Source organism: Zootoca vivipara, chromosome Z2 (assembly GCF_965207765.1).
Source record: "Zootoca vivipara chromosome Z2, rZooViv2.hap1.1, whole genome shotgun sequence".
Classification (NCBI taxonomy): Eukaryota; Metazoa; Chordata; class Lepidosauria; order Squamata; family Lacertidae; genus Zootoca; species Zootoca vivipara.
The window spans coordinates 23,245,797-23,273,544 of NC_142585.1; the positions used below are offsets into that span (position 1 = coordinate 23,245,797).

The 27,748-nt window shown below is 42.8% G+C and overlaps 1 protein-coding gene across 1 annotated transcript in view; it reads right to left on the reverse strand.

Moving 5' to 3' along the window:
- The window catches only part of TENM1 (teneurin transmembrane protein 1), a 371,047-nt gene that overhangs the window by 116,689 nt on the left and 226,610 nt on the right, over positions 1-27,748 (reverse strand). The window contains exons 13-15 of the mRNA XM_060270166.2: positions 16,002-16,187; positions 5,207-5,353; positions 226-442 (exon numbers count right to left, since the gene is read on the reverse strand). Of these exons, the coding sequence (XP_060126149.1) occupies positions 226-442; positions 5,207-5,353; positions 16,002-16,187 (550 nt within the window). The remainder of the gene's footprint in view (positions 1-225; positions 443-5,206; positions 5,354-16,001; positions 16,188-27,748) is intronic.

Below are 27,748 nucleotides of genomic sequence, written 5' to 3' on the forward strand. Positions count from 1 at the left end.
GAAAACAGTATATATGTGTAAATGACCTATGCAGCAAATCTAAAATATCTGTTTATGGCCTTACTTTAAGTGTGGAGAAGACCAGGCAATATCCCCCAAAGAAGTTATCGAGGATCATTTAATTCCACACACACACACACACACCATTCCCACCCGTGTAGTGGTTGAGTACCTTCAATTTGGAAAGCAGTTTTCAGTAGTAAAGAAAACACACAAAACACTTACCTGCTCTCAAATGAGACATCTCCTCGGATTACATGAGTGCTTTCCTTGCCAATAAGAAACTTGATTCTATCATAAAAGAGCCTTGGAGGATGCTGAGAGAAAGGAGGCTGGCTCTGCTGAATGAGGTCAAGGGGATCAGGGGACCCTTGACAGAGAGGGCTTGAATAGCAATTGCTTTGCTGGCAGCAGTCAGGGTCTATACAGTCTGTCAAACCATCTGAAATGGATAATACAGGGAAAAAGTTGCAATACAGGAGCCAAAGGATTGACGGCTGCGAAGAATGCATTATTTATTTATTTACTTGCATTTACGATCTCTTCCTAGGAAACATCTCAAAGAGACTTAACAATAGAAACACAATGGATAATATATACAGTGGTACCTCGGTTTAAGTACACAATTGGTTCCAGAAGTCTGTACTTAACCTGAAGCGTACTTAACCTGAAGTGAACTTTCCCAAGTAATGGAAAGTGGATTAATCCGTTCCAGACGGTCCACGGAGTACTTAAACTGAAGTGTACTTAACCTGAAGCGAACTTTCCCATTGAAAGTAATGGAAAGTGGAGTAATCCGTTCCAGATGGGTCCGCGGAGTACTCAACCTGAAGCGTACTTAACCTGAAGTATGAGTGTAATTGGTTCTGGAAGTCCGTACTTAACCTGAAGCATACTTAGCCTGAAGCAGACTTTCCCATTGAAAGTAATTGAAAGTGGATTAATCCATTCCAGACAGGTCCACAGAGTACTTAAACTGAAAGTACTCAAACCGAGGCGTACTTAAACCGAGGTATGACTATATGACAATCTATGACAATATATATTTATGACAATTTCAGTATTCCTTGTTTACCATCCATACATCTATGTCCTACTTTTTCTCTGCACAATGAAGTACCTGTGAAAGAAGGGGAAGGGTGAATCTCCAATGGGGGTGATAGAATGGGGGTGATAAAAGGCTAGGTGGCCTATAGTTGGAGGTAACAGCCCCTGGACTGGTGGTAAATAAAGAGGTAGGTAAATAAAGAGGTAGCCAGTTGAGGGGAGAGTTTAGACTGAAGTTGGTGGTGCAATAGGCAGCAGAAGAATGGAGAATGAGCACTCACACTTTACATTGTACTTTACATTGTGGGTGCCCTTTGCAGGATCGCGCATGGTGCTACAGTTCCCAGAGAGCTTACTGGCAAACAGGAGCTGGCTTGCCTCTCAGTGTTAACTTTTGGAGGTTCGTGCCCAGCCTCAGTAATCTTGCTGGCCAGCCCCATTTATAAATAGGGGGTGGAGCCAACAATAGGCAGCCAGTCGGCTCTGGAGATTTACCCTCCCTACCCTCCTTTTCTTTAATGTTTCTTGTTTGCAGGTTCCAGGGTCCCCCTCTTAAAGGGGTTATATATATGGGTGTCACTGGCCATACACTGAAAAGTTGTCAGTGAACTACCCTGCGTGCTGTGATATGGGCTTGGCTGCCTGTTACACTTACGTCTCACAGAGCACCCCCATATCCCATTTACCCTGATGAGCCCCAGTTCCCCCTGGCTGGGGGATTGGGAGGGATAAACACCCAAGGTCTTTCTACATTCAGAAGTTTAATAAAGTTGTGGCCTAATTTTAATTCCATATAGGTAATGTTGTCAGAGTCTTTATTCCTTCCTTATGATCCCTGGGGGCTGGGGCTGTCACTACCTGGTAACACAATCCAAGAAGGTAAATAAATTGAAAGCAGAGTAGCGAGGTAAGGAAAGCAAGGTGTGGCACCTCCTATTCAATATGAAATGAGGAAGAGAGAAGAAAAAAGGAGATACATGTTGGACTGCTGTGAGATCAGTAAGCAGAAGAATTAAGGACAGAGATAAGCAGCTTACAATGTGAGATAGGAAGATCAGAAAATAATACTGTACAATAATCTATATGTGAAAGAACGATAAGCTGAGTTAAAGTTTTATCTACATCAGTAAGGATAAAACAATGGAGAAGGAAGGAAGGAAAATAAAAGTAGGAAAGCTAGGTTCAGGTTTGGCTAGAGTATTTGGGATGGAATGACAGCAAGTTCCTATATATTTTCTGCCCTGTGTTGTAAAGGTAAAGGTAAAGGTAAAGGACCTCTGGACGGTTAAGTCCAGTCAAAGGCAACTATCGGGTGCAGTGCTCATCTCGCTTTTCAGGCCGAGGGAGCCAGTGTTTGTCCACAGACAGCTTTCCAGGTCATGTGGCCAGCATGACTAAACTGCTTCTTGCGCAACGGGACACCGTGACGAGTGTCAGAGCACACAGAAACACCATTTACCTTCCTGCCACAGCAGTACCTGTTAATCTACTTGCACTAGTATGTTTTCAAACCATTTAGTTGGCAGAAGCTGGGACAGATAAATGGGAGCTCACCCCGTTGTGTGGATTTGAACCGCCAATCTTCAGACTGGCAAGCGCAAGTGTCTCAGTGGTTTAGACCACAGCGCCAACAGTGTCCTGTGTTGTATATACAATAAACAACTAATATACAACACAGTGCTGTTTTTCTAATAAAATAGGTACCTGAACTCACCATGAACGCCTCTCTTGTTCTCTTATAACAGCGATGCACCCACCTGAGAGGTGCTGGAACTGAGCTCCAGCTGGAAAAAACCCTTGCTGCCATCTTATAAAATATCAGGGCAGTTTACAGCAACATATGATAAAACAATAAAACACAAAACAATATTAAAAAAACCTCTGTTTAAATAATGTATCTTTGTTTAAATAATGTTCCCCACCATGGAGATGAGCAACACTAAATGCCTAACTTTTAGTTGAGGGAAGTTGGGCCTCTGGGGCATGAGGGGCAACTAACATACAGTGCCGTCTTAAGCGCCCCTGTCGCCATGGTGCGCCGGATCTCTCCGGCGCCCTTCCGCCCCGTTTCCCGGGGCGCGGTGGGCGCGGCGCTGCTGCGCGGCGGGCGGGCGGGCAGGCACAGCGCAATCTCTCCGGCGCCCTCCCGCCCCGTTTCCCAGCGCGGTGGGCAGGTGGGCGCCGCGCGCAGCAGACCGGCAGACCGGTCGGCCAGCGGGTGGGCGCAGCTCGCGGCGCCCTCCTGGCGGGCCGGCGCCATGGTGCCCTGCGCCACCGGGGGTCTACGACGAGCCGGCCCTGCTAACATAGCTCCTCGGGATTATCTCAGCTCAGGGCTCAGGCAGTCTGTAAAATATCCAAGATCCAAGTGGTTCAGGCCTTTGTATGTTAACATAAGAGTGTTCAGCCTGGCCTGGTAGCAGATGAGCAGCCAATGGAGATGTTTTAGCAGAAGTGTCACATCATCTGCAGCAGCTGGAGTTTCAGGGCCAAGGGCAGCCTCACACTGCAATAATCTAGTCTCAAGGTTACCAATGCTTGGACTCTACCAGTCAGATCCTCCTGATCCAGATATGGGCACAGCTGGTGTACAAGATGAAGGTACTCCTAGTCAGAGGGCACTTTGGCCTCTAACAGCATAGATGTGCCCACAAGCTACATATTTGCTAGGATTGTACCCTTTGTTGGTCCAACCCACTGACATTAACAGACACTGTTTTTAGGATGCTTCCTAAAATATTTTATAGTAGAGATATGTATGCTATTCAGGGCTCCTCCAGAAGGAAAGGCAGGATATAAAAGCAATACTGTACATAACAACATTAAAATGGTTTCAACTTCTGCTGCTGGGATTGTTTTTTGATGCCTTGGTTTTGGAGATCTTATTTTGTATGCAAAAACACCAATAAAAATTATCATTGTTTGTTGCTCTTTTTAAAGCGTGGGGGGGGGACTTGGGGGAGGACTTAGCAGGATGGGGGTCAAAGGAGGGCGGTAATTGTGGGTTGTAGGATGGCAAGATTGCCTGCGTCAAATTTGGAACGCTTCAATTTTTACTCAAAACCAGCTGCACAGCCTAAGTAAGAATGTCTGGGAATCAGAGTGAATATCTGCTTGGAGGCTTGGACACATCTCTGTAGAGCCACAGCATGCATTGCTCTGTGCTCTACAGAAAGCTTAGAAGTGATGTGATCCTCACCCAGACTGCTTGCAATGTGCAGTCTTGTTGGTTCTGGTTTTAGGTAGAGCTATTATTCTGGAGCCTGAGGCTCTAATGTGAGAATGTCACACTCAGAGATTTCAACATAGGCTTTCCAGGCAGTTTATATGGAACCATCCCTGCTGCTTTTTCAACAATAGCTGGACATACAAAAGTGTGTGAGTGTGTGTGTGTGTGTGTGTGTGTGTGTGTGTGTGTGTGTGTGTAAACCATTTCAGCAAATTTGAAATATCATCTTAGATCATCCTTCACCAACCTGGTGCCCTCCAGATATTTTGGGCTACTCCCAGTCAGGAAACTTATGGCTGCTGTGCCAAAGTAGCAAAGTGGGAGAGGCAAATGGGAATAAAATGAAAGAATTGGTAAAATGTGGCAATTTCTCAGAAAACTAAGAGATTTTTGCCACGATGGGCATCAGCTGAACGCGGCTGCTATCATTAAGTCCTGCCAGCATGACACAGATGTATGCCACAAGCACAAATCAGCACTCCACAGCTGTGCATCTGTTCCACTGTTTCAGATTGAGAGAGGTGCCTTTAATGTTGTGTGCATATTCAAAGATGAAGCGCTTGGAGGTGGGACAAAATGGTTGGGAGGACACATTACTATCCCACTTCAGAGAAACATGTCTGAATTGTGCACTCTGCAGTGTGGTCCTTCACTTTGTCTATTTGCCAGTTTAAATATTCATCTGATATAGTTATTTTTAGCCCCAAGTAGGCTCACAAATAACAGAAAATTAAAGAATGAAATTAGTTTAAAAACGAGCAAGCAACAAGCTTGCTAGTCAATACAGGATCAGTACTAAAAACTTACTAAAAAATCAAAAGTTACTTTTGATTACAGATGGCTCTCGGCGGGGTAAGCAGTAAGACAGCAAAAAGGCAATACACAGGATCTAATTGTACAATACTTGGAGGTCATAAAGCATGCCCATACCTCCATCATTATCAATGCTGTCTCCACACATCATTTCCATGACAACGTTGCATCCCATTCCGCTCCAGCCCACCTGGCAGACACAGTGCCATCCATTCTGATCAAGGGTGCATCTTCCATTTCCATAACACAGACCTGGGCAGCCATCTAGGAAGAGAACAATTAAACAAAACTTTATGTATTATCATTGTCCATGATAATTTTTATCAATCAATCAATTTTTTTTACCAATGTGACATATTACCACTCTCCTTGCTATACAACCATTCTGTCATAGCTAAATACTGTTTGTGCAAATGGTCAATAGAGATAAGTATCAACTGAAGGAAAAGTTGTTTTAGAGTTTCTTGAATAGAAGCTTGAAACTAGCACTTAGTAAGGGTGGGTGAATCTCTATTTTAGACAGATTCTCCCGGTTTCTCATTTTCCCAATCTTAAGTTCAGTCCTTCACATTTCCTCATCAGTTTCTGACTATATGTATATGTTCCTCTTGAAAATTCATCTGCATCATGCAGCAAATTTCTCCTTTCAGTCTAGTATATACATTTTTTCACAAGCAGGTTTTCCCTATTACAACACATTTTGTATGTTACTTTCACTATATACAACATTTTTAATATACATTTTTGTACACATTGCCTGGTTGGTTAACTGCCCTGTAAAATTCGGAGAAGTCCGCATGTCAAAGGATAGTTGTATTTCAGATCTTATACTGTTTTGAAAAATGTGAGTTAGGTAGGTTTAAATGTGAACTGCATCAAATTTCTCCTGTATCCCTAATAACATGCAGCCTGATTCTATGCAGGTTTTCCCCATAGTGAGTCCCACTGTACTAAATGAAGCTTGCTCCCAAATAAGTGTGTTCTGATCAGCTTATGGATCACACATGTACTGGTAGGGATGAAGAACAGTTTTGTCTGGTTTACATTTTTAGGCAAACTAACTTGATTCTCACCTCCTGGACTAATGCATGGAAAGGAACGTATTCTTTGGATTTCACACTTCTCTGACTTTGCAATAATGTAGAGCTCTCACCTCAAAGAACATACCAAAATGCATTATAGGATAAAAAAACATTTAGAAATGCATAAACCGAGCAAAAATATTATATAAATATGTATTTTCTTATAAAGTACATATATTAAAGTATTTAAATACAAATTCATGTACGAATTTTCATACAGATTTAAAAAACAAAACATGCAGATTAATATGGAAATTAGACTGAAAGGACTAATGAATAAACATTTGTGAAATTAACACAGACTGGAATAGACTGATCCATTAAAAACCCTGCAGAGAATAACTGCTTTTACCTAACAGCTTATCAAAATTCAAACTTGGTTCAGTGAATTAAATATAACCCTGTTTAGTACACTTAAGAACCCCAGTTCAGTCACGATTGGCTTAACCTTCTCAGGTATCTTTTTATATTTATACCTATAATTTCCTTAGTTTATTGATCCCACAAACTAACAAATTGAAGCATCATATTCTACTTGCACTTTAGATGGTTTGTAACCCTTGTCTTTTGTAACATTCTTTTGGAATTCTCTATTTTTTAAGCGGGTTGGAGAAACCTCAGATCCAGGGGGTAAATGTGGCCAAACAGGTCTCTGTTTGCCCTGCAGGACTCTCTCCACACCACACATCCTCCCCCGCCACAGCTGCGCTCTCTCTCTCTCTCTCTCTCCACACACACACACACACACACACACACACGTCATGCTGCACACGCGCCTATAGCACGTTGCCTTATTAATATGTCAGTGAACCCTGATAATGCATTTTGCTTGCCTGGGTAGAAGAGAGAAGGGGGTGTTCATAAACTAACATACTGCACAAAACTAAAATTTGCATTTGTTGCTCTGCCTCTACCCACCATTGGCAGAAAGGAATCATAGAACTGTAGAGCTGGAAGGGACAACAAGGGTCATCAAGTCCCAACCCAATGCTTTTCCCCCTAGAAAAATAGGTGCTGGTACTCAGCATTTAGGGACGCGGATGGCGCTGTGGGTTAAACCACAGAGCCTGGGGCTTGCCGATCAGAAGGTCGGCGGTTCGAATCCCCGCGACGAGGTGAGATCCCATTGCTCGGTTCCAGCTCCTGCCAACCTAGCAGTTCAAAAGCACGTAAAAGTGCAAGTAGATAAATAGGTACCGCTACAGCGGGAAGATAAACGGCATTTATGTGTGCTGCTCTGGTTCACCAGAAGCAGCTTTGTCATGCTGGCCACATGACCTGGAAGCTGTATACTGGCTCCCTCGGCCAATAACGCGAGATGAGTGCCGCAACCCCAGAGTCGGTCACGACTGGACCTAATGTTCAGGGGTCCCTTGAACAACTCACCATAAAGTTGTTACAGTAAGTGTCACACTTAACAACAACAACAACAGCAACAGCAACAACAACTACAAAAGTTGCCAGTATCACGTACCCTTGAGTACCCCCTGGAAAAAAAGCACTGTCCCAACCCATGCAATGTATGAATATTTCGCTCAATGTTGGGTTCAAAACCACATCCCTCAGATTAGGAGTCTCATGCTCTGCTGAGTTATCCCAGCACATATGCAGCCCTCAGGCTGAAAAAGCTTCTCTGTCCCTGCTTTTAAGTATGCCAAAATAACTGCAACCTTGCAGTCCAGTCCTTTGTGTGTTTACACTGAAGTAAGTCCCGCTATGTTCAATGAGGTGTGTGCGTGTTTTAAAACTGCAGCCTTAATGGGTATAAATGGTTTGGATTCACTCTCTTTCTATGACATGCTCATCACAGCTTGAGTTTCAGCCAGCAGATGTGTTCAACAGAGCTTGCCTGCAGCATTCTGAAGCTGCTTAATTATGTTCTATTGATTGGTGAGCCTGAGTATTGGCAATAAGCTCTGAGCCAGCAGCTGTGTATGGGGGCTGGCAGGCGGGGCGGGGGCACACCAAGTTCTCAGCATTCATACTGCACTCCTAACATCCCTTAGCAAGGCAGACAGAATTATCTGTAGCTGTAGAAATTCAAACAACTGGCTTAAGAAGAACTCTGTCAAATAAGAATCAATAGGTCCACCACAAGACTCCTGTTAGAAGACTATGAAACTATGAAATTAGAGACTAGCAATGGACTGGGTGTGGGGAAGGAAAATATCGAAAAGGCTGTCTTCATCCCTACCAAGCTTCTTGAATACTAAGATCTGCGGAAGGGGCTTTCTTGGTACTTAGGTCACCCACATAAGTGTGCGGGAATGTCCTTCAAGAGATAACTTTCTCTCTGGCAGCTGGGGATCCAAGAAGGCAGTGATTTCCATTCCAATGTTCATTTTTCACCATCATAGAATCATAGAGTTGGAAGAGACCACAAGGGCCATCCAGTCCAACCCTCTGCCAAGCAGGAAAACCATCAAAGCATACTTGACATATGCCTGTCAAGCCTCTGCTTAAAGACCTCCAAAGAAGGAGACTCCACCACACTCCTTGGTAGCAAATTCCACTGCCGAACAGCTCTTACTGTCAGGAAATTCTTCCTAATGTTTAGGTGGAATCTTCTTTCTTGTAGTTTGAATCCATTGCTCCGTGTCCGCTTCTCTGGAGCAGCAGAAAACAATCTTTCTCCCTCCTCCATATGACATCCTTTCATATATTTGAACATGGCTATCATATCACCCCTTAACCTTCTCTTCTCCAGGCTAAACATACCCAGCTCCCTAAGCCGTTCCTCATAAGGCATTGTTTCCAGGCCTTTGACCATTTTGGTTGCCCTCCTCTGGACACGTTCCAGCTTGTCAGTATCCTTCTTGAACTGTGGTGCCCAGAACTGGACACAGTACTCCAGGTGAGGTCTGACCAGAGCAGAATACAGTGGTACTATTACTTCCCTAGATCTAGATGCTATATTCCTATTGATGTAGCCCAGAATTGCATTGGCTTTTTTAGCTGCTGCATTACACTGCTGACTCATGTCAAGTTTGTGGTCTACCAAGACTCCTAGATCCTTTTCACATGTACTGCTCTCAAGCCAGGTGCCACCCATCCTGTATTTGTGCCTTTCATTTTTTCTGCCCAAGTGTAGTACCTTACATTTCTCCTTGTTAAAATTCATCTTGTTTGCTTTGGCCCAGTTGTCTAATCTGTTAAGGTCATTTTGAAGTGTGATCCTGTCCTCTGGGATATTAGCCACCGCTCCCAATTTGGTGTCGTCTGCAAACTTGCTCAGCATGCCCTGAAGCAAGTCATGAATCCAAGTCATTGATAAAGATGTTGAATAAGACTGGGCCCAAGACAGAACCCTGTGGCACCCCACTAGTCACTACTCTCCAGGATGAGAGTATCATCAACACTGTTTCTATTCTGCTACGGTTCACTTTCCAACAAATACTGTCATTTGTCTTGCACTATTTAACTATTTATGTAACTTACATTCATTTCAGTGTAAACATCAAAGCAATGTGGAAAAAAGGCATTCACAACACACTGAAAAACAATGATATGAACAAATGCAAATTCCATTCACTTAACTGATTTCTGTTCCCAACCACAGACAAACATGTGAACTGTAGTGATTTCTGCCTCATTTTCTGTTTTGTTAGAAGTCACCAACATCCATAGAGGCAGCCCCTAAGCTGTGTAAGTCCTTCTCCACTGAGGGCCTGTTTCATCTTCATTGTACAGCACTTGCCGTAAACTGAATTTACTTCTTTATCCTGGCCTTTGTCAATTAAGATCTTTTGTTTTGTGGTACCCACCTTTTATTGGATGTATACTGCTGCGTTCCATTTGGAATGATTGACTTGTTTTTATTATTGTTAACAGTTTTATGTTTTATAACTTTATACTCCTTTGCTGTAAGTCACCCTGCGACCTTATGGTGAAGGGGGGCAAGTAAGCTTATAAATAAAAAGAAATGAGTAGGGAATGGAGCCATCAACATTTTTGAATCACATGCTTTTAACTATCCTAAACCTTACACCCATCAACAGAGTTATACCTCAGGCTTGGCAGACTTGAATCACAGGGAGACCCAGGCAAAAGAAGGAGACAGACTACAAACATATGTTTCCCCAAATGGTTTGCATTTTCTCCTTTTTCTTTTCAAGCTCACTCCTTAACAGCTTCCCTCCAACAAGTCATGAGCATAACATAGAAGAAAACAGAACCATTTGTGTACCTAAATGAAAACACATAAACCTTTCAGTATTAATTTGCCATCTGTTGATTAAGATGAAGTGCCTCCACTTTACTGAAAATAGGTCGTTTTCCTACCTTTGTGAATGGATGATATCATTAATTTCATCTTGTTATCTCAATGACCATTAGAAAAAAGGTTTCCAGCAGTAACATTGTGTGAAATAAATAAACTGCAGTTATTTTTAATAGTTATTGTTATCTGTCCAGGAGTGTTTCATTGTCTTTTGCAACATGGACTGTTCTCATGAATTGAATAGCAAAATATGATGGCTCTGATCCAACTATATATGTGGCATAGCAGCTGGCCGCTATGTGTGCAGTCCCATCTACTTGGAATCAGTACTGAGTTGCAGCATGGCCTTGGTGACATGCTGGAGTTAAATAAAGTTAATGCCTCCAACCCCTTAAGTATGAATGTCAGGGTTTTTTTTGTGGATGTTTGGAAGCATCAAAGACACAGTAGATGCAAGTTTTAATAAAACGTGGGATAGAATTATCTGAAAATCCTGATGTAGATATTAACCACATGAATTTTTTCTGATCCCTGTTTTGCTTCTTAATCTCAGCAAGAAGCAGTACCCTTTTGCTTAAAACATATATGCAAAATTCAAGTATAGTATATGCATTAGTATATGCATTATTGTACAAATATTACATGCATGCTATACGCTTATACATTCCAAGTTTCCTAAGCTAGTATTTCAAACATATACATGCACACATGTATATAATTGTATAATGATATGTAAGTTTTAATTTGTTTCTAAAATTGTGCCGTAGAAATATAGTACAGCATGGGGTTTGCCTCTTTTATACATATTATGCATGTAACATACACATGTAAGTTTACATGTAATTAGTTATGCCTGGTGTAAGGTAGCCTCTGAATGACCCCAACAGAATGTCCCCACATTCTACTCATGAAATGACTGAGCACATGAAGGTGGAGCGGGATCATGCCTCCTTGCTCGATCCATGAAGTTTCCACACCTACTGGGATCCAATTCCTACAGGCATATGCTTCTCTCTGTTCTGCAATCAATCCAGAGAAGTGAGATCCTGCTCTCCCGCATCAGTTGGGCTTTCTCTGGTTGTTGAAAAGCCCCCCCCCCTTCAGTAGCTGCTCAGTGCTGTGATTTAATATTTTACTGTATTTTGCTTTTTTTTGCATTTCTTTAGATTTTAGCTTTGTGTTTTTATAGTTGCATTCTTTCCTGCAAGGTGCTTAGAGATTTTTGTTACACAGTCTGTACACTGCATAAATGAAGAAATAAATTATTTAATCAATGCATATGAACACAGGAGCCAGCTCCTAGGGGCTGAGGTCCCTTTGCCCCCCCCTAAAATATTTGAGGGTGCTGGTCCCCCCCCCAAAAACTGATGGGCATTGCCATTTAAATGGTGTGCGTGTGCCACATCTTATGATCAGTTTATGTGAGGCGGGGCTTACCTACCTACCCACCCATCCCAATATTTTATTCAAGTTGGCACCCTTGCATGCGAACATAAAAAGAGATCATACCAGAAAGAAGTCCTTTTAGTCCAGCATCCTGCTGTTGCCAAACAGATGCCTGGATTAATTATAGCTGGATTTTTTATTTAAAATGTAACCAAGAGCACAACAAAGAAAAGTTTAGGGTTTTTGTTTTTGCTGGTGTTCAAAGGAAATTCAGTAATCAAACAGAAAATATGCCTGCAAGTGAATTAAGAAGGAGCCAGTGTATTTAAAAAGAGCTGGTATCTGGCCAACTTGTTTCTATAAATGCAGGCACCCAAGTCTCCTGCATCCAATTAAAACCTTTATGGATTTAAAACAACAACAACTTTGGGAACATCTAGATGACATTTTGCCAAGGCTACACTATTAAATGTCTTGGAGAAAATGTATCATTTTTCATTAAAATTGAACAGTAACATTTCCACAGCTGAGCAATGACTTCTGAACAGAGCTGTGAGTTCTAGATTCTTATTAGGAATATCATTAGAAATTAGCCTTGGGGTAGAGGAGAAGGAGAGAAAGGGACGTCGTTAATAACTAGCACAATATTTAAATCCTGTAAAGTGAAGGGACAGAATATAGGAATTATTTAAACTGTCTGATGGTTTTGGTCTCACAGAGCTTCTATTAAATGAAACCAAAATGGGATGTATGTTTTCTAATGGTTATGTCAGTATTATTTCACACAGAATCCGTGAAAAGGAACTCAATTAGGGCGAGCAGAAGCGAAATAGAATGGTGCTCTTGTGCCTTCGGTAGTTTTGTAGAAGGGAAAATTCCAGTAAATGACTTTTCCAGCCCTATTAATTAGGGTGGCCACTTAGCAATGGAATCTCCAACGTTTTTCGGTCAGTGGGCGCATTTGGAATTTGGAGAGAGTACCATGGCAGCCCTGTTCAGGGAAGCTTTTAATGTCTGATGGATTTCTGTATTTTAATATTTTGTTGGAAGCCGCCCAGAGTGGCTGGGGAAACCCGGCCAGATGGGCGGGGTATAAACAATATATTATTATTATTATTATTATTATTGGTGCCCGTCACAAAATGGCTGCCACTTTGAGAAGAGTAGAAAAAGAGACAAGTGCCAGCATCAGCCACAGAAGCACTTGCTCTCAAGAGGAAAGTACTTTGTCCAGAATGGAAGAGAGGGAAGGTGTCCAACCTTAGCAGCCAACAAAATGTGGGAATGTTTAAGGAAGAATAGGGAAAACCCAAATTTAGCAAGGAGCTCAGTAAGTCTTTTTCAACAAAGACTTATTGAGACCTTTTGTGGGCACCACAGGATGTAGTGGTGGGCACCCTGGTTTCCATAGACACTATGTCCCTTAGCTTTGTATTACCAAAAAAGGGGCTATGCACCACTGAAAACGTAATTTTTTAAAACAAAACAAAATGTATCCCAATTTGCATATATTGTGTGGAGGACTCCCTGGTCCTGAATGGCGTAACTGTGCCCCTGAAGGACCAGATGTGCAGCCTGGGAGTCATTTTGGACTCACAGCTGTGCATGGAGGCGCAGGTCAATTCTGTGTCCAGGGCAGCTGTCTATCAGCTCCATCTGGTACGCAGGCTGAGACCCTACCTGCCTGCAGTCTGTCTCGCCAGAGTGGTACATGCTCTAGTTATCTCCCACTTGGATTACTGCAATGCGCTCTACGTGGGGCTACCTTTGAAGGTGACCCAGAAACTACAACTAATCCAGAATGCGGCAGCTAGACTGGTGACTGGGAGCGGCAGCCAAGACCACATAACACCAGTCTTGAAAGATCTACATTGGCTCCCAGTACGTTTCTGAGCACAGTTCAAAGTGTTGGTGCTGACCTTTAAAGCCCTAAATGGCCTCGGTCCAGTATACCTGAAGGGGCGTCTCCACCCCCATCGTTCTGCCCGGACACTGAGGTCCAGTACCGAGGGCCTTCTGGCGGTTCCCTCGTTGCGAGAAGCCAAAGTTGCAGGGAACCAGGCAGAGGGCCTTCTCGGTGGTGGTGCCCACACTGTGGAACGCCCTCCCATCATATGTCAAAGAGAAAAACAGCTACCAGATTTTTAGAAGACATCTGAAGGCAGCCCTGTTTAGGGAGGCTTTTAATGTTTAATTGATTATTTTATTTCATTTTTCTGTTGGAAGCCGCCCAGAGTGGCTGGGGTATAAATAATAAATTATATTATTATTATTATCATTACTAGTGGAATTCAGCCCGTTTAAAAACGGGCGCTAGAACGCTGCTCTCGTGCAGCGCCGGCATGGGACGGAGCTTCGGAGGTCTCCGAAGCCCCGTCTCATGTGGGAGGTGCGCAGCGAGGCGGCGGGGGGGGGGAGAAGCGCTCCTCCCCCCCGCCGCCTCGCCACGCAGCGCCGGCATGGGACGGAGCTTCAGAGAAGGTCTCCGAAGCCCCGTCTCATGCGGGAGGTGCACGGCGAGGCGGCGGGGGGAGAAGCACTTCTCCCGCCCCGCCCCCGCCCCCTCGCTGCGCACCTCCCACATGAGACGGGGCTTCGGAGAAGGTCTCCGAAGCCCCGTCCCATGTCGGCGCTGCGTGGCGAGGCGGGGGGGAGGAGCACTTCTCCCCCCCCGCCTTGCCGCGCACCTCCTGCATGAGACGGGGCTTCGGAGACCTTCTCCGGAACTCCATCACATGCCGGCGCTGCGTGGCGAGGCGGCGGGGGGAGGAGTGCTCCCCCCGCCGCCTCACCGCGCACCTCCCGCATGAGACGGGGCTTCGGAGACCTTCTCTGAAGCTCTGTCCCATGCCGGCGCTGCGTGGCGAGGCGGCGGGGGGGGGGGGAGGAGCGCTTCTCCCGGATTCCACAGGCTCCTCACACAAATTCTCCCATAGTTGACCTGGTGTTATAGCTAAGAGTTCTAGTAATGTTTAATTTGGGCACCTCCCCTGGATTGTACTGGGGAAGAAAATACTACCATACCTTGTCTTCTGGTTACTCTCCCCAAAGGGAAAAATAGCTCACTCTATCTTCAGGCAGCATTTCATCTATAATCAGCTACTGGAGTCACTGCAGAGCTGGCTGGCAGGGTCTGCAAGGGAGTTTCCCTCCCCAAAGGGAATATATAAGGGGTGGGAGAGGCAAATAACATGTATTTCCAAGAGGAATTTATTTCATAAAACATTGCTTGAGATACTTTTGCCTCTTCTTAACACCATCTCCCTGCCAGGTGGATTACCAGCAACTGGACTAGGTTACAGCACTGCAATTATCTTTCCTGGTCTCTTCTGTGGAGCAGAAAAACTGTTCCAATGTTTAATTTCAACAAATATGTTGCCTTTATTCCTCCTGGCTATGGTGTTTCATCCTCTTTGCGCCAGGCACAACCTAGACCTACTTGTAGCGTAACAAGGCTCTGTTCAGTCATGGCTCAGTAGTCAACTTCATCTGGTCTTTCATTTGCTTCCAATGTCACAATTTTCAGACATTTTCTTTCACCAGTTCTAAAATGTTTGGACTAGTGACACTATCAGTATGCAGAGCACAATCTATCATTGTGTACATTTAGTATAAACTACTGAACTTTATTTTGATTGGTTTTGTATGTTTGTAGCATATTTTATTATACAACTGTACACCACCTTGAAATGCATGCATACAGGCAATCGACATAAATATCGTAATAAAAAATAAACTAAAACCAGTATGAGCTAAATGTACCATATTTGCAGGGATGTGTGTTGTCTTGCTACCTGTCAAATGTTATTCTGAATTATCCAGTTGTCTGTTTAATCCCAACCTGAATGTGTGTGTGTACCCAAAGTCCAAAAGCAGTTTTCAGCAATAAAAATATAGACAGAAACCAGATACAATAATATAAAAAAAACCAAGCAGTACGAACAAAGGCAACCTAACACCCAATAGTAGGCTGAGCAAATCATCAAAAAGCCGGGAAGTTGACTAGGTGACAGAAGACCAACAACAGCATTACTGTCCATGCATCTAGGGGGAGAGATTTCCAAAGTCAGTGTGCAAACACAGCACAATTTCCCCAGCCCAACATAGTGTGTGATACAAGGTGAGGGAGTTTAAGCACGCACATAATTAACATATTTATTTATTTAATAATTTTTTATACTGCTTGATTGTAGGAAAAAACCTCAGTGGTACGCACCCAACTCACCAATGGTGCAATGGTCCCCTTCCCATCCAGGGCTGCATTCACACTTTCCATCTTTGCATTGCCCATGTTCAGTGCAGTGAGAAGTACATGTGCGCTCCTCGCATGTTGGGCCTACCCAGCCTTCTTCACACTGGCAGGCTCCTCTTGCACAAACACCATGGCTGCCACAATCCAGTACGCAGAGTTCTTTGAAAACAGAAAGTAGCAGACCCAGTTAATTTAAGAAAGGAATAACAATGAAAGATTAATGTTCACACCTGCATTTTCTTGAAAGTGAGGCGAAGTTTGTTCAATGGGGTGGGTGTTTTGGTTCCCAAACCACAGATGCTCTTACAGGGGAGCAATAAAGTTTTATTTAAGGCCTGCAATGGTCAGGCTACAGGTTCAGAACACCAAAGGGTAAACTAGAGAACAACAACCAGGGGGTCTGAGACCAGGCAAAAGCTACAAAGATGTCTTGACAAATGGGCATGTCCCTTCCAATTGCTGTGAAAGGAGAGGCATGTCATGCTCACTTGTGAGACCCTCCCTTTGAGACAGGTGTTCTTAGAAGCAGACATTACTGCAAAAGGAATACAGTATGGGTCAGTTCCCAGTAGTGGAGGTGGTGCTCGTTCCTTGGTGACAGGATGGAGGTTGGCCCTCTGGCTCCACCTTTTGCTATCCTGTCTTCCCTCCTGGCAGGTTGAAACCCTCCCCCCACTGCTAATGAATCCCCTTGCAACCTGGATGGGGCACAACCGGGAACCAGTGAGATATCTCCCCTTCCTCCAGCCCCTAGATGTAATGGAGTGGAAGCCTTACGCTCCCTCTCTGGCCTCTCCCTGCAAGGAGTGTCCTCCTCCTTCTGTTCCTCACCTGATAGCAATTGCCACTGCAGCCCTGAGCCACTTGGGAGATCGGGGCTCATTAAATTGGGAAAGATATTCTCAAACATACACACATACATGATTGCACAATATACTATATATAATTCCACAATCCTTTGGACCACACTTCTGAAATAGCACCTAGCTCATTGGACATAGGAAGCACATAGGGAAGGTTTGGGAGGGATTACTTTGAAGCAATAATAAATCTAAAGGATAAAAGCTTTATTGTCTGACAGTTTTGAATCCACTAGGAGGTTATTTTCAGAAGGGTTGGGAAGGTGAGCTTGTAAAGATCCCTGGGTCCCACTGCAACTCTGGATTTCTCTTAGGAATCCCTAAATAGGTCTGAACCTAGAAAATAATAACTCAAAACTAAAGCTACCAGCCAAATCCTCTTTATTCCGTCAGTCAGAAAAGAAATGCATGACAATATGGGCTTCCACATTCTTGAGTCTGTAGGATGAGTACAAGGCAATTTTGTTATCAGGAAACTGGCTGTTCTGATTGTCATACCAGGAGGTGCAAACATCATTATGGTTGACAAAAGCCTTTTTCTTCCTTCACCTATGATGTGAATTATTGTTCTTATGGTCCTAGCATTTGGCTGTGTTCCAGAGTTGAAAAGAAGTCTCTTTTTCTTACATTTACCTAGGTTTTGGTTTTTTAGTTGTTATTATTATTATTAGTAATATTGTCTCCTGAGAAATCTCTATGTGGGACAAGAAGCTACAGTTAAAACTGGATATGGAACAACTGATTGGTTCAAAATTGGGAAAGGAGTATGACAAGGCTGTATATTGTCTCCCTGCTTATTTAACTTATATGCAGAATTCATCATGCAAAAGGCTGGACTGGATGAATCCCAAGCCGGAATTAAGATCGCTGGAAGCAATATCAACAACCTCAGATATGCAGATGACACAACCTTGATGGCAGAAAGTGAGGAGGAATTAAAGAACCTTTTAATGAGGGTGAAAGAGGAGAGCGCAAAATATGGTCTAAAGCTCAACATAAAAAAAACCAAGATCATGGCCACTGGTCCCATCACCTCCTGGCAAATAGAAGGGGAGGAAATGGAGGCAGTGAGAGATTTTACTTTCTTTGGTTCCATGATCACTGCAGATGGTGACAGCAACCATGAAATTAAAAGATGCCTGCTTCTTGGGAGAAAAGCATGGCAAACCTAGACAGCATCTTAAAAAGCAGAGACATCACCTTGCCGACAAAGGTCTGTATAGTTAAAGCTATGGTTTTCCCAGTAGTGATGTAAGGAAGTGAGAGCTGGACCATAAAGAAGGCTGATCGCCGAAGAATTGATGCTTTTGAATTTTGGTGCTGGAGGAGACTCTTGAGAGTCCCATGAACTGCAAGAAGATCAAACTTATCCATTCTGAAGGAAATCAGCCCTGAGTGCTCACTGGTAGGACAGATCCTGAAGCTGAGGCTCCAATACTTTGGCCATCTCACGAGAAGAGAAGACTCCCTGGAAAAGACCCTGATGTTGGGAAAGATTGAGGGCACAAGAAGAAGGGGATGACAGAAGACAAGATGGTTGGACAGTGTCTCAAAGCTACAGACATGAGTCTGACCAAACTGTGGTAGGCAGTGCCTGGTGTGCGCTCTGGTCCATGGGGTCACGAAGAGTTGGACACGACTAAGTGACTAAAAAACAACAACAATATTGGTACAGTGGTACCTCTGGTTAAGAACTTAATTCGTTCTGGGGGACTTCCGGTCTACCGCCATTGCTTACTGGCAGGAAAATCTCGAGCCCCGAGATTCTCTAGCGCTGTGAGGGAGGGGGGGGGAGCCGCGAGACGTCCAGATCGAGCGTTCTGGAGACGTGAGGACTCAGCAGCACCTTTTTCTGTCTCCTCCGCTCCCCGGTAAGCCCTATTAAGGGAGCCGAGAGCAAGCAGAGTGGAGACATGGTGTCTTGAGTTAATCTGCTACCCTCGCAACGTGCAGCTCCGAGCCGGCAGCCTATAGAGCGGTGGATTTTTTCCAGATTCAAAGGATTTGAAAACATTGGACACAGTGAGTAAAGGAAAAGGCTTTAAAAAATTTAATTGAAAAGATTTGGACACGGGAGGAGATTAAAAAAGGAAGTCAATTTCCCCCATTGAGCTAATTGAGACGCAGTTAACTTGCCCAAAGCCAGGAAGCTGACAGGAAGTTTTTAATTACCAAAAATCGGACTTAAAACTTTCCCCCTAAGGAAGGGTAAAGAGGAGAAAGGTTGAACTTCGCAAAATCCCTGTAAAAGGTTCTTTAATTTGGTCTGGGGAAAGTCCCCCTGGAAGCTGGAGTCGGGTCCCTGGAGGGATAAGCGAGCTGCCATTATGACATCACACTAGGATGGAATTTGTTTATCTCTTTGAGGCTGAAAACTGTCAACATTGAAGAGAGCGTAAAATATAAGGTTGTGAATAAGAAGTTTGACAGATGCTCTTTTCATAAATGGATATATGAGTTTTAAGATATGAAGAATTAAAAATGGGAGTTTGTAACCAGATTGGGCATAATTTCTGTTTCTGAAGTTTGGAAATACGAAGTGCGCCATTTCCTGCTGTAATCTGTGCTGTTCCCACGAAATTGGAGACAACCAGGATGCCAGTAGACACAACATCATCTGACTTTATTGACTTTCAAAAGGAACTTTTGGAATTGCTTTTGAATTTTAAAAGTGAATTTTGTCAGAATACTATACAGATTGATAAAATAAAACAGAACTGTGCAGAAAGTGAAAAAGGACTAATCCCAACAAAGTATGAAGAGAAGCAAGATGAACAATAATCAGCCATAGACAATGTAATTGAATTCAAAGATGATGAAGAAGCTGCATGGAACATTGTTCCCTCAGTGAGGGGGGGGGAGGACTCGTGCTTGATTCAAAGAGCCTTCAAAGAAGAACCAGCATGGAATAATGCCCTCCCAGTGAGAGAGGGAGGACAGGATCCATGCTGGGACCAGAACTTAAGGTGAACCAAAATTGCGACAGGGTTGAAAAGTGGAAATGTAGTTAGATGGTATTGTGCAACAGCTAGGAAATTGGGGAGGCAGCAGGGGACGAAGAAGGGAGAGTGGTGGATAGGTGGTGAAAGAGCAGGAGTGGGGTGAGAAGTAATAATGGATGTTATTTTTTTATGACTGATCAAGATGGCCTGAAACTGGAATAACCTATGGAACTGGCTGATTCATCTGGGAGACCCTGAGTCCAGGGGAGGGGGGGGGAGGGCTGAATTTGATTTAAGTGTTTAAATGTTATTATGATAAAAGAATATTTGAATGTATGGAAAAATTTTGGGTATAGATTTGAGGCTAAGGGGAGAAATATAGATGGATGGGAAAATAAATTTAGATTTGGATTAAGATGAATTATGGGTGGAAGATAGTTGATGCTTTTAAGAATAGAAATAGTTGTGAGATAATGAAAAATGTGTTAGAATGATTTAAGATAATAAATGAAAATTGCTTAATTTGGAGTTAAAAATGGACCCAGTGCAAGGGGAATTGAGGAATTTTTGTAATTTGTAATGTTTGAAAATCAATAAATATTATTTGGAAAAAAAGAAAAAAGAACTTAATTCATTCCGGAGGTCCGTTATTAACCTGAAACTGTTCTTAACCTGAAGCACCACTTTAGCTAATGGGGCCTCCTGCTGCCGCCATGCTGACGGAGCACGATTTCTGTTCTCATCCTGAAGCAAAATTATTAACCCGATGTACTATTTCTGGGTTAGCGGAGTTTGTAACCTGAAGCGCCTGTAATCTGAAGCGTCTGTAACCCGAGATACCACTGTAGGTTTTTTTTTTTAACTTATTCACAAACGATCTCATTAGGAATGAGTAGTGAGGTGGCCAAGACTGTTGGCGATGCTAAATTGTTCATGGACGTTAAAATAAAATAGGTTGTGAAGAGCTCCAGAAAGGATGTTTCCAAACTGAGTGAATGGGTGCTAAAATGGGAAATGCAGTTCAATGTAAACATATGTAAACTGATGCATGTTGAGACAAAAAATATTATCTTAATCTCACATATATACTTAGGGGGTCTGTACTAGAGATGATGGGCCAGGAATGAGATCTTGGGGCCATAGTATATAGTGCAATGAAGATGTGCAGTAGTTTTGTAAAAGGCAAATTCTATTTCAGTGATCATTGGGGGGGGTTCGGAACTGAAAATAAAAATGCTATCATAATGCTGTTATTCAAATCTAAGGTGTGACTGCATTTGGAATACTGTGTGAAGTTTTTGTCACCTCAGCTCAAAAAGGATATTGTAGAATTGGAAAGGCTTCATAAAAGGGCAACCAAGATGATCAGGGGAGTGGAGTGACTGCCCCATGAAGAATGGTTGCAATGCATGGGACTTTCTAGATTAGAAAAAAAAAGGTGAGTAAAAGGTTAAATGACAGAATTTTATAAAATTATGCATGGTCTTTTCCCTCCCACTTTCATAACACTAGAAGTCATGGGCATCAAATGAAGCTGAATGTAGAAAGATGCAGGACAGAAAAAATGAAGTACTTCAATAATAATTAAATTTTATTATTTGCTTTTTCGCCAACCGAAAGCGATTTACAGTATTTTAAGCAAACACACACACTACTACTACTACTACTACTACTACTACTATGCCATAAGATCCACAATCTTATTACATCACATATGAACTTGTACAACTGATGAAGCCCAGGACGGCGAAACAAGGCCAATATTCCGGAAATCCTTGTCTCTGTGAAAGCATTATGTGGAAAGGATTCTGTGGAACTGTACAAACTCCTATGTGGATTGTTTGGACTTTATGAACATACAAAGACACATGTGGAATAGACACTAGTACATGTATGGACCTCGTGAATGAACTGATCTGTGAATGAACTGATCTACTGGGTCTTCTGCTTACTCCGTTGAACTTTATGAGTTATTCCTGTTGAACTTTCTAAGTTACTTGATATGATATAGTGAATAATATATTTTATTTATGTAAGAACACAGCCAGTTATGTCTTGTGCGTTTGTTGTCTCTAACCAGGGGGCAGAGGGAAAACAGAAACCCTTGACAGTCCGTAACTTTGATTTCCCTGTTGTTGTTGAGCAGCTGCATCAGGGACAAATATAAAAATAGCTAGCATCGAGCTCATCACACCCCACCTTTCACTTCTCACTAGAAGAAGTCTCTGACATACCACTATTATATGTGGATAATTTGCAGTATTTCCCCTATATAAAAAAGGAGGTGAGAAGATCCAAGTAATTTTAGCTCAATTAATTTCTTGGATGTTGGATCTAATCATATTCTGTAAATTTATTAAACAAATTAGAAGACTGAGTTATCAAAGGTCTTAGAAATTATGTATGCCATATTTTGTAGATTTAAAGGCAGCCTTAAATTCAAATTATAGCTGAACTGAGCCCCCATCTGCAATATACATTTAAAGCAACATCATACAATTTTAATAGTCCCAAAGAATTAAGGGAAGTGTAGTTAGTAAATGGTAATTGAGAGTTGTAAGGAGACCCCTATTCCTCTCACGCAGTTACAATTTCCAGAGTTTCGTGGGAAGAGGGATTGACTGTTGAACTGCTCTAAGAACTGGAGTTTTGTGAGGGGCACAGGGGCATAGCTGCCAAGTCTCCCATTTTCCCCGGGAAATCCCCGTTTTTCCAGCTGTTCCTAGCTGGAAAAATGGATTTTTCTGTCCTAGGTTGCAAATTATATGACTCCTGTAGTATTACTTCATAGGACATAGGATTACATGAAGCTGCCATATACTGAGTCAGATTATGGTCTACACTGACAGGCAGCAGCTCTCCAGGGTTTCAGACAGGAGGAGTCTGTCCCTGCTGTCCCTGGAGATGCTGAGGATTGACCCAGTGACCTTATGCATGCAAAGCATACGCTGTACCACTAAGCTATGACCCTTCCTCTAAAAAGGGATTGTGAAGTCCACCAATTAGCTCACTCTCAATCTGTGAAAATTCAAAGGTCCCGTGTGTACACAGGTGGTACACATATAGGAAGTCTCATATATCCATGTATGTAGGCTTATTCCAACGTAGGGAACTTGAGTACATGGAAGTCAAGGGCAGGACCAGCAGCAGGCATGACTCTGGCCCACCATTCACACATTGATTTCTACAAGGATGAACGTGAGAAGGTGGTGCAAACAGTAAAGTTATTGCCTTGCCTCAAAGGACCGATGCCTCATGAATGTGAAAGCCTGTGAGAAACATTTTATATTAGCACACTATATTTTGGGGCTTCATAGCAAGTGTAGCTGCAATAGACAGATATGGATAGAAAGCCCAATTTAGTTGCATGTTCAGACCTTTAAACCTCCTCCTTAAATAAAATCACACAAGACTCAAATTTTTGGTTTGGTTTTTGGCAGAATTTGGGCTTTTGATTACAGCAAGTGAGTGGTTGCATAGGCTCTGGTTTGACTAGCTCCCTGCACCGTGGCAGGTAGCGCTGACCCAGAGCTCTATTGTAGGTCAGCCAAGGGTGGACACCTGGAATGGCGGAAAGCCAGGGACATGCTATGTCCACCACCCAGATGTCCCCCTGGACTCAGGCACGGGCACAACCCCTCGCAGGGTTGACCAAACCATTGAGTCCCTGGATTCCTTTAACAGAATACCCTTTCACATAGGGATGGCGAGAGTGTTCCCCCATCCCTATAACCTGAACCAGAGCCTCGGAGGTGAAGACTGCGAGCAGGGCAGGCCAGACTGGAAAGCCCGCTGCATCATGGCACCCATACTCCTAGGCCGAACTCAGGGACTAGCTGGAACGGGGATCCTGGACTGCTGAAATTAAGGGGGGGAAAGCACCCAAAGGATCAAAGGCATCATTCCTTCACTAGTATCTGAAGGGCCATGAGCCTCAAAAACAGTAGAAGAAGTGGAAGGGCCAGGCTGAGAAACAGGCTGCTTTGTGCAGTGCTGAGCAAGGGACTCCATTTCCATATTAAATTTGGCCAGGTCAGCAGGATCTGACCCCAGGTCAGCCACTATTGAACACAAGCGATCCAGCGTATGCTGGGGGCAAAGCTAGAGAAGGCGCTGAGCGCAGGGCCTGAGACGGGCCTCTGATTACCCTTTTGTAAGGAAGCGCCAGACTCGGATTGTGTTTAACAGACATCATGATTCAAAAGTAAATATTGGCATATATTTGGCAAGACTGCAAAATAAGATTCAATTGCACTGAGCAGCTAAAATGATGCTCCTGCCAAAACAAGATGGCAGCCGCGCCAAATCAATATGGTGCTCCTGCCAAAACGTGACCAGCAATGTCCCCTAGAAGAAGAGGTACAATGGCGGTCTTGTTGGAACCAATCATGTGAGGGGGGTATTTGCAAGGCTGGCAGAATCCCCCATGGACCCCTGAAACCAAAGCAGCCAATATGAGAGGGAACTCTCCGCTGTTTAAAAACCAGCTTGCCTCAAAGCCCTGATGCCACAACCGCGGCTGTGGAAAGGGAGCCGCTGCATGCAGCCTTCTGGCTAGTAGCTGCAGCAGCGAGCTCCGGAGCTCAAGGGGCCTAAGCCCTGTAGGGTAAAGTCGAAGGTAGTGGGAAGGGGGGGGGAAGGCAGGAGGGGTATTGACGGGACAAGGAACTAAATAAATAAAAAGGGAAATGGGGAAGGTTGAGAAATAACGAGACCAGATCACTGTAATCGTCGAAGGTAGACTGGTCTCTATTTCGGCTCGCAGCAGACACGATGCTGATGTTCCGATGCACTGACTAAGAGAGAAAGCTCAGGGTCACGTGCATTGGCATATATAGGTTCCATATATAGGTCCCTCTTTGAGGGAAGACACAATTTCTCAAGCTGCACCCCAGTCTCAAAGTCATGAGCCCAAGAAAGATAATGAAACTAAGATAGGAACATAGAGGGGGTGTGAAATGCCACTTTTTTTGCACCAGTCCTAATCTCCCAAGAGTGGCAAAAAAGGATGAACCTGAAATAATGAAAGGAGTGGCTTCAAGCTTTTAAAATGCCCAAGACTGAAAGCAACTGTTCGTGACCTTTCCCAAGCTATGTTTCCTGCAAAAAGAGACTTAATTTGGAATGAAGATCACTGTTGCAATTTGAAAGATAAAAGGGAATATAAAGCGGGGTGGGGGTGGGGGATGGTATAGCCTATGTCTGCAGAGAATCATCAGTCTGTTTCTTAGCTCCTTAATGCTTCAGATCTAGTCAGTGATCCTGGAACTGAAATTATTTTGCCTCTGGCAAGTCTAATGGGTCACTATATACAATTTCTGCATGTGTCAGAATCTCTTTTGGGCTTTCTTAGCCAGCTGGGTTGAATTGATTTTCCAAGTATGGTCTTAAACACTGAGATAAACTCCTAAGAATTTAAAGGAAGAGACTCTCTCCACACAGCCCTCCCTGATGTACAGCGGGGCTAGTTCTCCTCTCGTCCTCTGAAAGTCCAACACCATCTCTTTTTGTCTTGCTGATATTAAGGTGCAAGTTGTTCCCTAGGCACCATGTAGATATTTTTTGGACCTCCCCTCTATAAGCTGATTTGTTTCCACCTGTTATTAAACCCATTATGGTGGTGTCATCTGCAAACTTAATAATTGCAGTAGACGGGTCAGATGATACACAATTGTATGTATACAATGAATACAGGTAGGGACTTAGCACACATCCCTGTGGTGTGCCAGTGCTGATTTTTAAGGAATTAGATGTTACATGTCCAATCCTCACTGTTTGTGTCCAATCTATCAGAAAGTCTTCAATCCAGTCACAGATGGTGGAAGAAAGGTTCATGTCAATCAGCTTTTTAATGAGACATGCTAATTATTGAGCAGTTCAGCCATTATTTACAGAGATATTTAGGCCTGCACATTGATGGTGAGGCACAGGAGTGTAAGGCAGAAATGAAGATGGCAGAGGCACTTCTCCTATCAGCCCCAGGTCCTATTAAAATAAAATGTAAAAGTTACAGGGATGCTAGAGTCAGCAGTGGGGCACCCTCTGGGACCCTAACATTTGCCTGACCATGACACTGGGCCTGTTTCAAAGAATAATGATCCACTCTCGTGCTGAATAATAATTATACTCTTGCCTTTTCACAATATGTATGTGGTGTATTCTTAGGGAAATTCACTTCATTTTATATCTTTAAAAATTCATTATAAATTATATTTTCAAAGAACGGGGTGTGTGTGTGTGTGTCTTCTCAAAGTTGATTTCTGTTCCAACATGTTTGTACAAGAAGTACACATTTAAGTCATGCTGTTCCAGAATTATTTCACAAACATTCTGAATGCAATAAGACAAAAACTGACTGAATAATTTTTGGTTACGTATCTCCCCCCCCTCCCCCGGCAAAAGAAGATAAATAAGTTGATCATACATTCATTTACGAAGCCTTAAAATTCACTTTGGATTATTATTTTAAATACTTAAATCACCAAAGGACCTAAGAAGCATTTTTCTCATTACTAAGTTTCTACATTTACAATATATAAAACTAAAGCCAAAGCTAAACACTTCATCATTCTGATTGATATAATTCCCACTCAAGGAGGATACATCAACCAGAATACTGTATGTGTTAAGTTACAGGTCTTCATTTTATGTATGAAGAAAATAATAAAATTATCTACGAACACAGGCATTTTATAAATTTTCACATTCAAATATATTAACCTTGGGCCACAACTCTACATTTTTAAACAGTATCTTCATAATTGTTTCGTATCTTTTGAATAGATTATTTTGAATGAAGATGGGCAATTTATAAAGCCCAACCTTCTCAAAACATCAGTCATTAGCAATTTTTCTAGACAATGCCAATTATTGAACAAAGGCTAGATAAACAGATTAATTCATCCAGGAGGCTCACCTGGCACCATCATTAAATATCTTCAGGCACCAGACAAAAACGTTTGTAACTAGGCCTTTGGCCTTTAACTATCTGAGGCCTTTTAGAAGTGGGTGGGATGTTTTTAATTTCTCTTTCTTCCTGGTTTTAATGCATCTAAGTGGGATTACTGCCTGTTTGTTTGTAAATCACTTTGGGTTATCCTGTGCAAGTGGCTGACAAATTTAATAAATAAAAATAAAATAAAAGGTTAAAATAAATTTTCAGAAATGAAAATGATCAAAACTTAAAATGTAAAGTTCCCTGTATCATTTAAAGTTAACAGTCCCCTTGGCAGTCAACAAGGTTTTGTGTCAAAAAGCGTCAACAACTTTCTCAAAGCTACCATGTATGTAAGTAACAAGCTTCATTGGCCAGCAACTCTTTAATTTTAAAATTGTCTGACTGTAATTCTAGAATATTCTGGGGGGGGGGGAGCAATCCACCCCTAGGGGTGTTAATAAAGGACAATACAGATTATAGTGCATGATATCTTCAGCCTAGCCTGATCTGCATAAAGACAGACAATTTGTAGAGGCAGCCTTAAATTACTGGTCAGATATTCTGAGGGGATACTTGGAAATCTAATCTAGGTAAATACAGGAGTGGTAGAGAGAGTTAATTCTCCCAGTGTGCTTAAATGATGTAGCCTGGGGAAATCACACCTATCTAGGCATAATAATATCTCAATAAAATATATTTTTGAATTAATTGCATTTTCAGGGTGATTTAAATAATAGACTTTCCTGCTTGTCCCACAGGAAACCACTAGCAGTCTCCCATATGGCTAACTTGTTACCCTACAAACATCTCATGTAAAAAGTTGAGTTTGGATTTAAATATGTGTGAGACCTTATTCCTACACTGTGCTTAATTGCTTTATCACTTCATTTGGTTTAGAAAGTTTGTTGAGACTGTCTTTAAAAAAAATGTTCTGGAGCTTAAAGGACTGGATGATTGCTAGGGTGGGGCTGAAGAGATCCA